The sequence below is a fragment of the Mesocricetus auratus genome, unplaced genomic scaffold (genome assembly GCF_017639785.1).
Source record: "Mesocricetus auratus isolate SY011 unplaced genomic scaffold, BCM_Maur_2.0 Super-Scaffold_100676, whole genome shotgun sequence".
Classification (NCBI taxonomy): Eukaryota; Metazoa; Chordata; class Mammalia; order Rodentia; family Cricetidae; genus Mesocricetus; species Mesocricetus auratus.
This window is the reverse complement of record NW_024429266.1, coordinates 91,133,974-91,148,009: the sequence shown is the minus strand read 5'-3', so window position 1 is coordinate 91,148,009 and position 14,036 is coordinate 91,133,974. Positions and strand designations below refer to the sequence as shown.

General features: G+C 46.4%; 1 protein-coding gene across 2 annotated transcripts in view; it reads left to right on the top strand.

Moving 5' to 3' along the window:
• Lhcgr (luteinizing hormone/choriogonadotropin receptor) overlaps positions 1-14,036 on the top strand; it is a 53,809-nt gene that overhangs the window by 13,340 nt on the left and 26,433 nt on the right. For both annotated transcript variants that reach the window (XM_005077287.3, XM_040738928.1), the window contains exons 2-4: positions 5,645-5,716; positions 8,032-8,106; positions 11,594-11,668. In XM_005077287.3, the coding sequence (XP_005077344.2) occupies positions 5,645-5,716; positions 8,032-8,106; positions 11,594-11,668 (222 nt within the window). The remainder of the gene's footprint in view (positions 1-5,644; positions 5,717-8,031; positions 8,107-11,593; positions 11,669-14,036) is intronic.

Here is a 14,036-nt window from a genome sequence, read left to right as displayed (position 1 = left end):
TAATAAAGAGCTGAACAGCGAATAGCAAGACAGGAGAGGATTGGCAGGCAGAGAGAATAAATAGGAGGAGAAATCTTTAGGGAAGGGGGAAGATCGAGAAAAAGAGAAGTAGAGGAGGATGCCAGGGGTCAACCACACAGCCACACAGTCACACAGCCACACAGCCACACAGCCACACAGTCACACAGTCACACAGTCACACAGCCACACAGTCACACAGCCACACAGCCACACAGTCACAGTCAGTCACACAGTCACACAGCCACACAGCCACACAGTCACACAGTCACACAGCCACACAGTCACACAGTCACACAGTCACACAGTCACACAGTCAGTCACACAGCCACACAGCCACACAGTCACACAGTCACAGAGTCACACAGTCACACAGTCACACAGCCACACAGTCACACAGTCACACAGCCACACAGCCACACAGTCACACAGCCACACAGTCACACAGTCACACAGTCACACAGTCACACAGTCAGTCACACAGTCACACAGCCACACAGTCACACAGTCAGTCACACAGTCACACAGCCACACAGTCACACAGTCAGTCACACAGTCACACAGTCAGTCACACAGTCACACAGTCAGTCACACAGTCACACAGTCACACAGTCACACAGTCACACAGTCACACAGCCACACAGTCACACAGTCACACAGTCACACAGCCACACAGTCACACAGTCACACAGCCACACAGTCACAGTCAGTCACACAGTCACACAGTCACACAGTCACACAGTCACACAGTCACACAGCCACACAGTCACACAGCCACACAGCCACACAGTCACAGTCAGTCACACAGTCAGTCACACAGTCAGTCACACAGTCACACAGTCACACAGTCAGTCACACAGTCACACAGCCACACAGTCACACAGCCACACAGTCACACAGTCACACAGTCACACAGTCACACAGTCACAGTCAGTCACACAGTCACACAGTCACACAGCCACACAGTCACACAGTCACACAGTCACACAGTCAGTCACACAGTCACACAGCCACACAGTCAGTCACACAGTCACACAGCCACACAGTCACACAGTCAGTCACACAGTCACACAGTCAGTCACACAGTCACACAGTCAGTCACACAGTCACACAGTCACACAGTCACACAGTCACACAGTCACACAGCCACACAGTCACACAGTCACACAGTCACACAGCCACACAGTCACACAGTCACACAGCCACACAGTCACAGTCAGTCACACAGTCACACAGTCACACAGTCACACAGTCACACAGTCACACAGCCACACAGTCACACAGCCACACAGCCACACAGTCACAGTCAGTCACACAGTCAGTCACACAGTCAGTCACACAGTCACACAGTCACACAGTCAGTCACACAGTCACACAGCCACACAGTCACACAGCCACACAGTCACACAGTCACACAGTCACACAGTCACACAGTCACAGTCAGTCACACAGTCACACAGTCACACAGCCACACAGTCACACAGTCACACAGTCACACAGTCACACAGTCAGTCACACAGCCACACAGCCACACAGCCACACAGTCACACAGCCACACAGCCACACAGCTACACAGCCACACAGCCACACAGCCACACAGCTACACAGTCACAGTCAGTCACACAGTCACACAGTCACACAGTCAGTCACACAGTTACACAGTCACACAGTCAGTCACACAGCCACACAGTCACACAGTCACGCAGTCAGTCACACAGTCACACAGCCACACAGCCACACAGTCACACAGTCACACAGTCACACAGTCACACAGTCACGCAGTCAGTCACACAGTCACACAGTCACACAGTCAGTCACACAGTCACACAGTCACACAGCCACACAGTCACACAGCCACACAGTCACACAGTCACACAGTCAGTCACACAGTTACACAGTCACACAACCACACAGTCACACAGTCACAGAGCCACACAGCCACACAGTCACACAACCACACAACCACACAGCCATACAGTCACACAGCCACACAGTCACACGGCCACACAACCACACAGCCAGCCATGGAGTAAAAGGAGAAGATATATAGAATAAAGGAAGGTAAAAGGTCCAGAGGCAAAATGCTGTTAAAGAGAAATGGGATAATATAAGTCAGAAAAACTCAGACTACAAGCAAGCCAAACTAAGGCTTGGCATTCATAAATAAGAGTAAGTCCCTGTGCATTTATTTGGAAGCTGGGTGGTGGGACCCTAAAGATTAAAAAGAAGCCAAGTGCAGCAGGTCCCCACCCTTGCATCCCTGTCCCTAGGGAGAGATGTGCCCTCCACTTGCTATAGATGGAACAGCTCCGCCTTCCTTTGCCTTCTCTGCTGTGCATAGCCCCCATTCTTTTCTGGAGGCCTGGAGAGGCCTCACTCTGGCCTCTTCCTGCCTCTCCCTCGATTCTACTCCTTATCAACTTTTCCATGGGCGTTCCTGGTAGTCACTTTTTTTTGGAATGAAAGTATGTCTAACTTCAGAAAATGAATGAATGAATAAATGAATGAATGAATGAATGAATGAAAAGGAAATGAGCCAATCAATCAAAATACAAAATTTTCTTCTCCTTTTGCTTCTGGGGTACAGGGACTTAATTGAATGTATGTCTTCATTGGGGTAGCATGATCATTGGCCACTCAAGTCTCTGACTTTAATTTCTGAATCCCCTTTTCTGACTTCTGTTCTTCCTCACTCGGGATCGGTAACAATCCTAAACTATGCGCATCTGTTTTACTTTAGGTGTTTAGTGTTCTTGGGAATAGGATTGTGGGCTTATTTAGATAATTGTTCCCACTGCTAATAGCTCCTGGGACCACAGAAAGAATAATCGAGGCATCCACCAGGAAGAGAGCACCCTCAAAAGGAGGATTTCCAAATGGGTATCAACTCATCACAGCTGGGGAGGAGGAATAATTCCACCAGAGGCATCCACCAGGAAGGGAGCACCCTCAAAAGGAGGATTTCCAAATGGGTATCAACTCATCACAGCTGGGGAGGAGGAATAATTCCACCAGAGGTATCCACCAGGAAGGGAGCACCCTCAAGGGAAGGACTTCCGAATGTGTATTTAAAAATCACAGCCAGGAAGGAGGAAGAACTCTGGGTGCCATCCTACAGCACAATAGGTTAACTATGGTAACAATTAATTGACTGTTTCAACACAGTAAGGAGAGAGGGTTTCCAGTGTCTCCCAATTTCCAACACAGAGAAATGCAGCTTGTTTGAGGTGGTGGGTGTGTACCAATTACTCCATCTGCCCAGTATGCATTGTATGCCTGTGTGAAAATGTCACAGTGCCCCTCATAACTATGTGTCAATATTTAATCAAAAAAATGGGCGACATCATGAATGGTTGCTTTACAGAGATGAAAAACAGACAAGTGATGGCCCAGAAGATGCTGTCAATTGAAGACAAGTCAGAGATGAAAACATGACAACTTGGAATAAAATATGTGCTGGTGGAAGTCATTTGGGGTCTATGTTCTCCACGCTGCTTTGTGAGAACACATCCGTGAAAGCAGCGGGCACCTCCTCACTCTGCTTCTCCCCTCATCCTCCGGCCCCAGGCGTCTCTCCTCACCTAGCCACACCCACTGTTCTCAGTGGTCCTTGTGATGGTGGAGACTCTTCATTCTCGTCTCAGCTGCCTCCCTGGCTCTGTAGAGTCGACATCAACTGCAAAATTTCATCTTGCACTGGGGACAGCCAGGGCATGATCTACAGCTACTCTCAGTTCTGCCCAACCCTTGCTCCTCGTCCCTGAACCCTGCATCAATCAAGAGCTCAGGCCACCTCCCTGGTCAAATCTAAACCAAACTGCTCCTGAGGGAACCACAGCATGCTCCCATTTGGAAGAGGAGGCTGTCTGCCCAAGGGCTTCAGCTGTGGGCTCCATTTGCATGAATAAACAGCTCTGAAGAGTTCCGCTGAAGCTTTTATGTAAACACTCTCCAAAATATGTTCTGTGCTGCATTATCCCCAGCAATAAAGATCCTGGAATCGGCATTTGGCTGTCAGTTTTATTGATGTTGCGTGGGGCACAGTAGAATACAGCTTTCTCTTTTGGAAATTTATTGGCATGGCAGTGCGGAGAGCAATAAAACTGTGTTTTTAATCAGTAAGCCAAGCAGACATGATTCCAGGAGAAATATAGGAAGCAAACATGCCATGGCAAGGTTTCTCACTCCACTGCCCCTGCTGTTCTGGGAGCTCTGGTTAAATAATACAGGGGTAGGGAGCGGGGGTGCTTAGTGGGACTGCATGGTCTCTAAGAAACTGTTGAGTGAGAGCCGTGTCCAGAAATGAAGTTGCAGAAATTCCTCTGAATTATCTCTGAGGAAGGAATTGCTGGTGAATGGGTTTGTGAGAGGAACAGGGAGGGTAGAACACTCTAGAACACTCTTCCGTAAGAAAAGGTTAGGATTCAAATGTCCCCTTCAGTGCCCAGAGGAAAGGCGTTTTGAAGCATCGGCATGGTTGTTGCCCTGGTCCGTGCACTCAGTCTCTTTGTGTCCGAATTTCTCCTGTTGTCAAAGGGAAGTATGCATTTCACTCCTCCATCCTACTGTCATGTGGATTAAATAAAGTTATAGATGGGCGTCACTCACAAGGCAGCTTATGGAGGCAGCAAGTTCCCTCTGTCACTGGCTGAAGTCTGCTATCAGAGAGGACGTGAGCTTTCTGGGTGGTTAAGCAACCATGGTTCTCACATGTGTCCTGTTACCAGAAATGTCCTGATCTATTTCCTTCATAACCTTGGGCACAAGCATCGTGAGACATTGCAGATATTCAATCAATAGCTGGATAACCTTCCTCACCTTGAAGATGCATCACCTGACTTACCTTACATCAGGTTCCTCTGATGGTCACACGTCACCCATCCACTGGTTTTGCTGTAGTTGACTGTCACTCTTTTCTCAATACTCAAGTCCTGCACAGCTCCGGGGACAACTGTAAGAACATGCAGGTAGTCCCTATGGCTTTGAGTGTCTGAAGGTAACCCTCCCATAGATACTCCCCCGGATGCCGTGAGATGCCCAGGGGAGTGAACCAAAGGAGGGAAGTGACCAGATGCAGAGGCCAGAATCAGCCACCTGCTGATTGGAGGCTGATGGAGGCTGAGACAGAAACTATTCCCAGTGGATCTTTCCTTCTCCCACTCACGGGGTTTCTGATTGTCATTCCACCATTGTTTCCTTAGCCACCCCAAACAGCTTCTTGTCCACTTCAATACCAAACCAAGCACAATGCTTCAGAACTGTTGGTGACTATTTACTTGGTGCCATGCCCTGTTTGGGACTAATCCAGATGAGATCTCTCAACAACCTACAAGTTGGGAATTGTTATTCCAGTTGTATTGAGGAAGAGCCTGAAACTGAGTGTTTAAGTGGCATGCTCAGGGCTGTATAACAAGGTAGAGGGACCCATTTTGATAAGGGCCAAGAATGACTCCTGGCTTAATCTCCTACTGATAGAAGTTAGATGATTAAACTGGAGTCCAGTAGCAAGTGTGAGTACACACGCGCACGCACGTGCACACACACATACATACACACACTATTCATGAACTTGAAAAACAGCCAGTCACAACCCTTAAGCTTTTACCTTTTCTTCTTTCATTTCCAGATCACTCACCTATCTCCCTGTCAAAGTGATCCCATCTCAGGCTTTCAAGGGACTTAATGAGGTCGTAAAAATGTAAGTAAGATTCCGCACATCAAAAGACATTTATAATTGAAATAATGAATTTTTTTCCTAAGAGAAAAACAGTTGAAAGGGGATAATTTTTCCAGGAGAGAAACTGTGTTTAGGAAACCCAACTATTTTTATCTCTTATAATACAAACAGTACCTAGCAGCCTTTGAAGAAATGGTATGATTTTTCGAGAGTCATTAAAATCTGGATAATTAACCTTACTTCAAATAATTGAATGCATTTTGATAAGCGATGATATCCTTTTTAAGTAGAAAAGAGATAGATTCTGATCATGAAAGTTTCCCTTCTGCTACAGCAGCCATTCCCCAATGTCGCTTTTTTTTGGTAACTCCCACATGGATGAAAATATGTTAGAAGTTTATTGTGCATCATAAGGTAATCATTGTATCTAAAGTATAATAAGTGCCTGACAAAAGCCCAGGGTTTATAGCTGTGCTGATGAAAAGCGTGAACAGAAGCGTGAAGCAGCCGATGATGCCGTATGATCTCGTGTTCTTCAGGGGGGAACTTCTGCCTCTTGTTCCTGGGTTTCAGCTTCCAGAGCAAAAGACCTCATAGCAGATAAGGGGGAAGCTTTGCAGGACCCTCATCAACATTAGCCTGAGCCAAACTGGCTCAGCCGCCATCTCCTCCCCCACAGGCTACCCCCAAATAATCCAAGTGATGGCCAAAGTAGATTTGCATACCTAAGCAAGACCTCACACCATCTTAGCTCCACAGGGCCCCTCTGCTACTCCTTGTCATTAGCAAGCAATGAGGACATTAAAAATACTACCATCAAAAGTACGACATCCTGCTCTTGCTAGGGACTGGGGTTCGGTTCTCAGCATCCATGTTGTGTGACTCATAGCTGCCTGGAACTCGAGTCCTGGGAGCATCCAACGCTGCCTCCTGGCCTCTGAAGGTATCCTCACACACACTCACGTACACACAGAGAGACATACGCACAACACAAAATAAATCTTTTAAACTCCAAGTCCTCAATAACAGTGTGTCTTACAGGAGAGTGACTCCCTGCAAGTTGCGGGTGTGGGTTTGCCAGGCTGTCCGGTGCTCTCCTCTGAAGTTTAGATGCTGAGCTTCCATGACTTTTAATGCTTGGGTACCTCCTCCTGAGAAAAGCAGGCACAGTTAAATAAGCAGGAATCTGATAGGGATGAGATGAAAGAGGCCAAGAGCCATCCAGTGATGCTGCCTTAGGCTCTACCTTCCTGTGGGCTAAGCTCTCCTGGAGTCTAATGCTTTCAGTTAGCATTAACCTCAGAAATACACAAACCCACGTGTAAGCAACTTCCCTAAGACTAAGACTAAGACTAAGACACATAGGTCCAGTCAGACTAAACCGTCTAATTAACTGGGTCTAAACTGATACTTTGCCCTTAGGGGCCTTCAAAGTATAATTATTACATGGATGAACAAATAAATGAAATGTGAACTTAAAAAAGAAAAGAAATACATAAATCCACACTTGTGAAGTGGAGACTTTTCTTCTCAGCTGGCAGCAAAGGGCAGCTTTTGTGGGGGTTGTGACATTAGCACCACCACGCTTGGGTTTGATGTATGACAAAACTGATTCATTTACATTCATGCCTTTCTTAAGAAATACATTTAATCGGGAGTCTATTTGCTCCCATATTCCTTCGATCTCTAGGCATGTACCAGGCAAGATGAAGCCACCAGGGACTCAAAAAAGAATAGAAAGTGTTTCTTATCTTGAATTTGCTCAAAGAGTGAGCCACTGGAGGAAAAGGATAACTAGAACCCATGAGTGATCTGACAGCATCATGTGTAGGATGTAACTACCTTGAAGGAACCTCAGAAAAGGCTTTGGAAAAGCCAAGAAACAACTAATTCAACCCAAATTCAGGCCTTACTGGAGTGATGGACCAGTACCTCAGAGACCTCAACCACAGCTTGAACCTTCATGTAAATTCTATTAGGTTATTGCTGTCCAGAGCAGAAACCAGATCAGAGATTTTTTTAAGGGCCTACGCAAATTCCAAAAATGTATGACTCAGACAAACAAGAGAATAGACTTTCATCTAAATAGGGATGACTGCAACTCACAGTTCAAATGCACTAGAGTTGTAGACTCTCATTGGTGCCCCAAAGGGAAATGTTAGCCCTTAGTGATGTAGGAACAACTTGGACACTCACATTCCTTCTCAGAGGACACGGGAGCAATCAGTGACTGGGTCCCACACGGAAATCATTATTACAAGGACATAATCATTTCTGATCATTTCTCTCACGTTTCTTTCTTCTTCTTTTTTTTTTTTATTTTTCCTCTTCCCCAGTGAAATCTCTCAGAGTGACTCCCTGGAAAGGATAGAAGCTAATGCCTTTGACAACCTCCTCAATTTGTCTGAAATGTAAGCATCAGCTAACAGATAGTTTATTGCTGTACACTATCACCCTGGCTGGTGGGAGCCCACTTGGTATTTGTGCTCAAGCATCCAATGCTAGGAATCCGAGAGGAAAAGACTGTAACAATTACTAGTTCTGGGGAGGCACTAATGTCTCTCACTGCAGTGGCCCGAAGGTTGCCATGGTGACAACTGCTTCTCCCTAGGAGCTGTGTAAGCTCTGAAACATCACAACACAATGCTGGAAATTAAAATTGACATTGTGAAGTCCTGCCAAGTAGTTCCTCTTGCCTTATGGGGGTTGGGGGTGGGGGTATGGAACACTTGGAGGAAGTGGGAAGTTGGATAAGGGCTCAGGGATCAAGAGTTGGTTCAGCAGGGACTGTTGAGACATATTCATTCTTTCAAGTTTAAGTGCTTCCTTAATATCAACCATGACAAGCCTTGTGTTAAGCCTGTGAACGCTGAACTCATTGGGCTGTATTGGTGTTGTTATTGCTGGATTTATTCTTTAAAGTAGGTGTTTCTGTAAAGGATAACCAGGCTACAGTCCATAGCCCCAGAGAGGCTAGGTAACAAGGAGGGCCCAAGGGGTGGGGCACGTGGATCTTCCTGGGAAGGGGAAATAGAAGAGCTCTCCTAGGTGGACTGGGTAGGGGTGGAGGGTAGGGATAGGAGCTTGAAGGATCCAGTTGGGTGGTGGATGGAAGGGGAGAGTACTAAAAGCGAAACTGGAAAAGGCCGGGAGGTGGGAGCATTTTGGGGTCAGGTAGAAATCTAATGCAAGGGAAACTCCTAGGAATCTACAAGGATGCCCCAGCTAAGACTCCTAGCAATAGTGGATGCATAGCCTTAGCCTGAACTTAACATCGCCTGTGATCAGATTGGTGACTACCACAATTGTCATCAGAGAGCCTTTATCCAATAACTGATAGAAACAGATGCAGAGACCCACAGCCAAACATTAGGCTGAGATCATGGAATCCTGCTGAAGAGAGGGAGGAAGGATGGTAGGAACCAGAGGGGGTCAAGGACATCACACGAAAACCCACAGAAACAATTAACTTGGCTCACTGGAACTCAGAGTCTGAACCAACTACCAGGGAACCTGCATGGGACTGTCCTAGGCCCTCTACATATATGTGACAGCAATGTAGCTTGGTCTTCTTGTCGGACTCCTAACATTGGAAGCAGGGCTGTCCCTGGGGCTTTGCTGGCTCTTGGGAACCTGTTCCTCATGCTGGATTGCCTTACCCAGTGTTAATACAAGGGAAGGTGATTAGTCTTACTGCAACTTGATATGCCGAGCTTTGTTGATACTCATGGGAGGCCTGCCCTTTTCTAAACAGAAACAGAGGGGAAGTAGACTGAAGGGGAGGGCAAAGAGGAGGTGAGGGGAGGGAACAGGAGGAGAGCAGAGAGGTCAGGATTTAAAATAAATTAAAAAAATTTTAAAGTGAATTTTTCAAATGATCATACACAGACATGCCCACCTCAAAGGGATGGGGTAAGAGTGACTCACATCGGCTTCCAGGTGATGAACCTGTGGCCCCAGAGCATTAATCACTCGCTTAACATCATACAGCAGCAGGTTAGTACCAGAGCTGAACTAGGCACCAGGTCACATGACCTTCAAACCAGGCTTTTTGTGCCCCCTCTGGGGACTCCATCCTGGGTTTCTGGCAGCACCCTCAAATCCCCCCCATAGGCAAGTCGAAAGGAAGGGAAGAGGTTTACATCAAGTATCTCTGAGCTCCTATGCGTGGCATTTCCTCTAGGTTGTATCTTTGCTCTCGCAGCTAGACAACAACCATCTTGTTCAGAGAAAGAAGTAGAAGCTGGGAGTGTGTGGATGCTGTAGACACTGGCCGGTGTGAGGCTGAACTGCAACCCGCCTTTCTCCAAAGCTTGTATAGTTTCCATTATACCAGAAGGCTTCCACCAATGGTCCAGTGAATAACTATCTAAGCAGATTAATTAATTGATAAGTGCACGAGCACCTGCTGTATGCCTGTCTGGGCCCTGGAGCTTCTGGGACACAGGCGCTGAAATACAATTATCCACCAGGACATGACAGTACAGCCAGAGAAGTGAGAGTAACTCGCCAGACAATTACAGAAAAAGCCAAACGATAGGCATGTAAATTCTAAGGAAACAGCCTGAATTTACTGCAAATAGTACACAGGGTTCATTACTTTGTAGACGATGGTGCAACGCCAGACCTGAAAGTCCGCGGCGTTAACAGGCTTCCCTGAGAATGCCATAGCACCATCAGGACAGCAAGTGATAAACAGAGCAAGACATCAGCTGAAAGAAAAACAAAGCATTCTGCAGGGGATGCCTGTGGATTCCTACAGGAGGCCCTGAGACTCAACATGCTAGCTTCAGGCAGTCTTTGTGCTCTGTCTACGGTAGTACCTTGAGTAGCTAGGGTAGTGCTCCATCACTAGACATTCAAGGATGCGGATAGAATGAATGACTGCGTGAGTGAGTGATGTGTGGTTAGACCTCAGAGGACCTTAGGGAGGAAACAGTTCCTATCTCTCCCACGTCTGACTGATGATTGCTTTCTTCGGTACTGGAAAAGCTACCCTAGAATACCACTCCCGTCTATAGCATCCAAACCCTATACCGATGTTCCGAGCCTCAATAGTCACTAGGGTGTGCTAGAAGGAGCATCTGAGTTGGAATCAGAAAAACTAGATCCCATTCACATCCTGTTACTCTTCAGACACAAATCAGTTTCCACCATCAACACTGGCAGAGACTCTAGCATGAACCACATTTACTTCTCAGAACCCATGCTAATGATGGATCACATGTAAGAGAAAAGCAGAAGGGGGTGCTAACTGTGGGGAAAGAACCAGATGGGGGAGGGGTTAAGAATAATAGGGGAGGGTGTTAGCATTATTGTTTATAGAAAACACACCAGCTCAGGCAAACTAGGAGGGTGGGAATCCTACATAGCAAAGTGTCTACAGAATGGGCATAAGATTCTAGAAATCTAAACCCCAAGGCCTCTGCCCTGTGCGGTTCTGCATCCCCATGTGGATAACTTTTCAGCATGCTTACCTCAGTACAAAGAGAAACCAGTTTGCCTCCAAGGGACGATGATTAGTCGTTCATCCTCCTGAGAGTAGCACCTCCCATCATTCCCAGTGTGCATGCTCCAAGCTCTATTTGACCAGGACCTCTAACAACCTGGACCCTGTTACCTGGTAGAAGGCACAGAAGTAGACCCATGAATAGATAAATGCCCAGCTAAGGTGACTATGCCTGCCCTCTTTGGAAGGGTAGGCATAGCTTCTTGGAAATAGCTGGCCGGGCCTGCAGGACACATGGTGGTAGTTGATTTTAGTTCCAGGAGCTTGTCTTAGGCACATGATGGTAGTTGATTTCATCAGCAGGATTTTAGTTAAGAATGCCTGGTGACCAGTGCCATGGGTTCCAACATCTATTAAGCCACTGCCCATTTTCCGTTCTCTCCCTACAGACTGATACAGAATACCAAAAACCTGGTAAACATCGAACCCGGTGCTTTTACAAACCTCCCTCGATTGAAATACCTGTGAGAAACTTTCTTTTTAAGCCTTTGTAGAGGGGAAGATGGGTAGCTGGTGAAACTGGAAGTGATCAAAACGCTGAAGATTTTTATTTTGTTTCGTTTTTGAAATCACGTGTATATGTGTGGGTTTGCATATGAGTGGAATGTCCACAGAGGCACAACGAGGACTTCAAATCCCCTGGAGCTTAGTTACAGGAGGTTGTGAGCTGCCTGACATGGGTGCTGGGAATTGAACTCTGGTCTTCTGGAAGAGCAGCAAGCATTCTCAACCACTTAGCCCCTGAGCCAGTCCCTTGAAGAACTTTTTTAACCTACAGACAACACTGTTAGCATGTCCCTCCTTACTAGCCTTCTCATTTAAATATAATGGGTGTTTCTTCTTTGTTGCCATGCTGGGAGTTTTCACACCTATGTAAGTGACTCCCAATATTCCCTCTGCCCCACACACCTGAGGAGAACATCACCCCTGTGCAGTGGTTTTCAAAGCTGGAAATGGGAATGGGGTGGAGGGTGATTCACAACACTTCATAAAGGACAAATCAGAGCTTCAAAGGTGAGTGACTGCAAATAAAGCTGGGAGAAGTGGTTCCAGTTTGATTTCTCCCATTGCATGACGGGAATTTCCTCTCTTTGCTCCCCTTTGTTCATTCTTTCATCAAGGGAAAACTTTCTAAGTATTGCCTGAGGCAGACACTGTACCACATCAGCTCAACCATTTTGCATACCCCACTAAATCCAACCAAAGTCTACTGGTTAGGCTGACAAGCTGAGTCCCACCATAGCCCAAACAGCAACCAGCCCCACCAGTAATGTGAAATTGCTAAAATTTCCCAAAGTCTATAGCTACATGACAATGAATCTTCCCACATAACAAGTCATCCCTACCACACAGAAAAGTTGCCACCATCACTTAAGTGAGGAGGAAAAAAGAAGGCGGAGGATGAGGGAAGGGAGTACTCTGTGATGCCCTACACCATCAGCCTTGATCCCAGATGCCATGCAGAAGCTGCACCTGGCTGAGGTGTAGTTTGTCCTCCATGGATAATTATAAATATTGTAAGCCCAAGCGCTGTGTTTCCCATCCTCCGGGGGAGCATGGGCGCATAAGTGTCCGCCACTTTAGAAGGCATTAAGGATAACCCAGTCAAAAATTTGACCAGCAGAGCCTCTTGTTAGCCTGTTGTCTTTATCAGTTTTTCATAACAAAAAGTGGAAGTCCCCAACCCAAGTCCACGCTGCAGTCTGAGCCTCCTGCTAACCTCTGTGCAGTCAAGGTGTGGAGTCACTGTGAACACCTTTGTCCCATTTGCACATCCATTCAAATGACTTAACAGTAACGTGGAGAGAAACCCAGCTGTGTTTTATTGTCAGCAGAGTGCCACACAGCTCCTCTCAGTTGTCCAGAACCTGTGTCTGCCGTGTCTTAAACTTCACTGGGGCTAGTCCAGGCTCCTGCACACCTCTGAGGGAAACTCATTCTTTTTTTTCTCTTTTTTCTTTTGGTTTCTGGAGACAGGGTTTCTCTGTGTGGCTTTGGAGGCTATCCTGGAACTAGTTCTTGTAGACCAGGTTGGTCTCGTACTCACAGAGATACTCCTGCCTCTGCCTCCCGAGTGCTAGGATTAAAGGCATGCGCCACCACCACCTGGAGTCTCATTCTTACAATGAAATATTTGTCAATGTCATGTAAGCCCATCTCTTTTTCAGAGGTTAAATAGAAGGCAGGAGCCTTAACTATCTCCAAACACAAAAACAACAAACGTTCAGTGGTTCCAATGAGACACAAGGAAGAACTTCCTGAACCACAAAGTAACTAAATAGAGTTTCTAATAAGGAAAGTTATAGGTTTCTCATAAAATAAGTCTTCCTGTGCCAGGCAGTAGTGACAAACACCTTTCATCCCAGCATTCAGGGAGGCAGAGGCAGGCGGATCTCTGTGAGTTTGAGGCCACCCTGGTCTACAGAGCGAATTCCAGGACAACCAGAGCTACACAGAAAAACCCTGTCTCGAAAAACAAAACAAACTAACAAAAAAGATTTTCCTGCAATGTTTGAGTTAAAACCCCACCTCAAAGGAGAAGGTTCCTTTCTGGAGTTATCAACAGCATAGACTAAAGTAGTCATCAGAAGGAAATGACTGCAACCCAACAGGAAAATGCAATGCCTTTAAATGAAAGATGGGCTAGAAATACAAAGACAAAACACCTGCAAGCTTGCTGGGTCTCAGCCCCTAAAGCTCAAAACAGAAACCATTACAGAAACTTCAGCTGGCAATGGAGCCTTTGAAATTCTGACCGTCTTCATCAGCTAAAAGTGTACCTCATAAAGCCAAACCCAGTATTCTAAAATTTAATGTGAACGTAGTGTCTGC